Source organism: Helobdella robusta (assembly GCF_000326865.2).
Source record: "Helobdella robusta unplaced genomic scaffold HELROscaffold_3, whole genome shotgun sequence".
NCBI lineage: Eukaryota > Metazoa > Annelida > Clitellata > Rhynchobdellida > Glossiphoniidae > Helobdella > Helobdella robusta.
The window spans coordinates 4,933,096-4,935,841 of NW_008704501.1; the positions used below are offsets into that span (position 1 = coordinate 4,933,096).

Below are 2,746 nucleotides of genomic sequence, written 5' to 3' on the forward strand. Positions count from 1 at the left end.
TTTGTTTAGCTGATGTTTTTTTAGTGTTTCGCTGTTTGATTGGCTATGTTTATTAATTCTATTCTCAATGATGGTGGAGTTGTTGTAAAAGTTGTGGATTTAAGTTGTGTTGTTATTGTTAATGTTGTTAGTTTGGTTGCTGATGTTACTGATATTGATGTCGTTGTTGATGTTGTTGTGGTTGTAGTCGTCTTTGCATTTGATGTGGTTGTTGCAGTTGATGCGGTTGTTGTAGTTGATTTGGTTGTTGTAGTTGATGTGGTTGTTGTAGTTGATGTGGTTGTTGCAGTTGATGTGGTCGTTGTGGTTGATGTGGTCGTGGTGGTTGATATGGTTGTTGCAGTTGATGTGGTTGTTGCAGTTGATGTGGTCGTTGTGGTTGATGTCGCCGTTGTATTTGTTGAAGTTGCTGTAGTTGACGTCGTTGTAGTTATAGCGCTACTTGATCTGCCTAATTTCCTCACGTAAGTTGCCTTAATTTCTTTTCGTTTAATTATAGGATGCGATGTTTTCAAGTTTTCCAGTTCAGTTGTTGAAGGTGTGGCTGGTGTTGTTGTTGTTGTTGTTGATGATGAATTATTTTGCAATGTTGTTGCTGCGTTGGAAGTTGTAGCTGATGATAGCGAGGAATGTTTGGATGATTGTATTTGAGTTGTCGTTGTCAACTGAGATATCGCTGCTGACTTTGGTGATAAAAATGTTGAAACACGAAGTAGTGGTGATGACGACCTGGACTTGTTAAATGACGTCATAGTGATGTTGTAATCGTTGGCGGAACGTGATAGAGAGTCAGTGCTCGATGTTGATGTTGGCACATCTCTATTTTTTTGTTCGGCCTTTGATGTATTGCGCATGTCAGGGCTGAGTTGCCTTGTTGAATTTGTTGTCGAATGTGACGAAGGCAGGGATGGCGTGTTAGATGGTGAGTAATAAAATTGGGGATGGTCTAGTTTGGAGGCAATTAATTTTGTGGCCAAACTGAGCGATGTTGTTGATGATGGCGTTGCCGTTCTGGGAAATTTTGCTTCATTGTTTGCAGAGGTAAGTGATGGAGATGGGGTTCTCATTAAGGTTTGCGAAAAGGCGTCAATTGTGTGAGTTGTTTGAATTGTGTGAGTTGTGTGTGTTGTATTTGTTGTGTGAGTTGATGGGGGTTGCGGTGATAATGATGATGGTGATGATGGTAATAACAATAAGAATGGTGATGAGTTTGATGATGGTGATAATGGAGATAAGAAAGAAGATGATGCCGGTGACGACATTCTTGAAGCTGCATTCAACGAGGTGGTTGTAATTTTAATTGGAGCTGATAATTTCCCCGTTAACGTTGGTGATGAAAAAGTTTGCGCGTGAACGTAATTTTTCCGAAAGGTTATTGATGACAATGATGATGACGACGACGACGATGATGATAACTGTGGAATAGTTGTCAAAAGATTAAATGGGGAAGTAAGGTTGGAAGATGCATGGAGAATTTGGGTGGTGCCAACAGAATGTTTTAGTAGGCCTTTACGTGCAATTCTGCCTGCCTCTACTGGCGCGTGACGTTCGGCTTGAGCGAGGATACGCAACATTTCATCAATTCTGTGCCGAATTTTTTCGTGGTTGTAGTAGTTCTCCAACTTCATTTCGCCCAACATTACTAAAAATTGTTGATTCAAATTGAAGTTGATTTGTTGTTCTGCTAATAATTCATCTCGATAATTGAACGCCACGTCTTGTTTTTTGTCGTACTCGTTGAGAACTTCCTTGATGCAAACCTTCAACTTCGCAAAAGAGTTTCTCACTCCTTCCATATTCTTAGGACTGTCAATTCTCTTTTCCGCGATTGTTTCCATGTTCTACTTGGAAATATTTCGCGAAAAAATTTTTCTTTCAAATCTAAAATTTCAAAAATATCAAATATTCGTAATTTCTTAACAATTTAATTTTAAAAGTTTAAAAAAAAATTAACAAAACCTAAAAAAAATTTGGTGATTTTTGGTCTAGTTTGAATGTTTGTGCTAATCATCACAAATAACATATTTTAATCATAATTACATTTGATGTTAATCTTGTTCACTATGTTCAACCTCTTTATTATATTCATCTTGTACTTTATGTATATCTTGTTCATTGTGTTCATCTTGTCCATTATGTTTTTAAGACTAGATTTATAATTCTATATTGTTACCTTCATGTTTCTTTTTTAGTAACAATCTCCTAACAACCCGTTCCTATGATTTACCTTAATGTTGTTAAGAATCAAAGAAAAAAATCTAACTAGAATTTTTATTTAGAATAACATTTGTCAAATTTGAAGGAAAAAAAAATTATGAATTGTTACTAAAATTTTTTTTTAAATTTGTCTTTTAAAAATCATTGAGACATTACAGCCAGGACAGATGTCAGCAGTGAAATGTTACGTGAGCACGTTACTATGGCGAGTGCTGACAACAACAACCTTTTGCGATCCTACATCTTTTACCAGATTAAATGTAACGCGAGATGTTGTTGTTGTTGTTGTTTTTGCTGTTGTTGTTGTTATTGTGGAATCGTAAGATGTAGGATAGTAACAGGTTGTTGTTGACGTTATTTTAAATTGATAACAGATAACACATAGACACAACACGAGAAATAAAACATTCCTTTTATAAAGATATCAACATAGTATTAAAACAACAACCTTACAACAACATTACAACAACATCTTCACAGTAACGTTAATACCGTGACTTCAATACAATGACAATAACCTCTACATTAG

General features: G+C 35.9%; 1 protein-coding gene across 1 annotated transcript; it reads right to left on the reverse strand.

Moving 5' to 3' along the window:
* Window positions 1-99: 99 nt before the first annotated feature.
* HELRODRAFT_161489 (hypothetical protein) lies at window positions 100-1,838 on the reverse strand (the record flags this gene model as incomplete). Its single annotated transcript, XM_009021404.1, has 2 exons — window positions 100-409; window positions 730-1,838. 2 exons carry the CDS (start codon window positions 1,836-1,838, stop codon window positions 100-102), a joined length of 1,419 nt encoding a protein of 472 aa, XP_009019652.1.
* Between the last annotated feature and the right edge of the window lie 908 nt (window positions 1,839-2,746).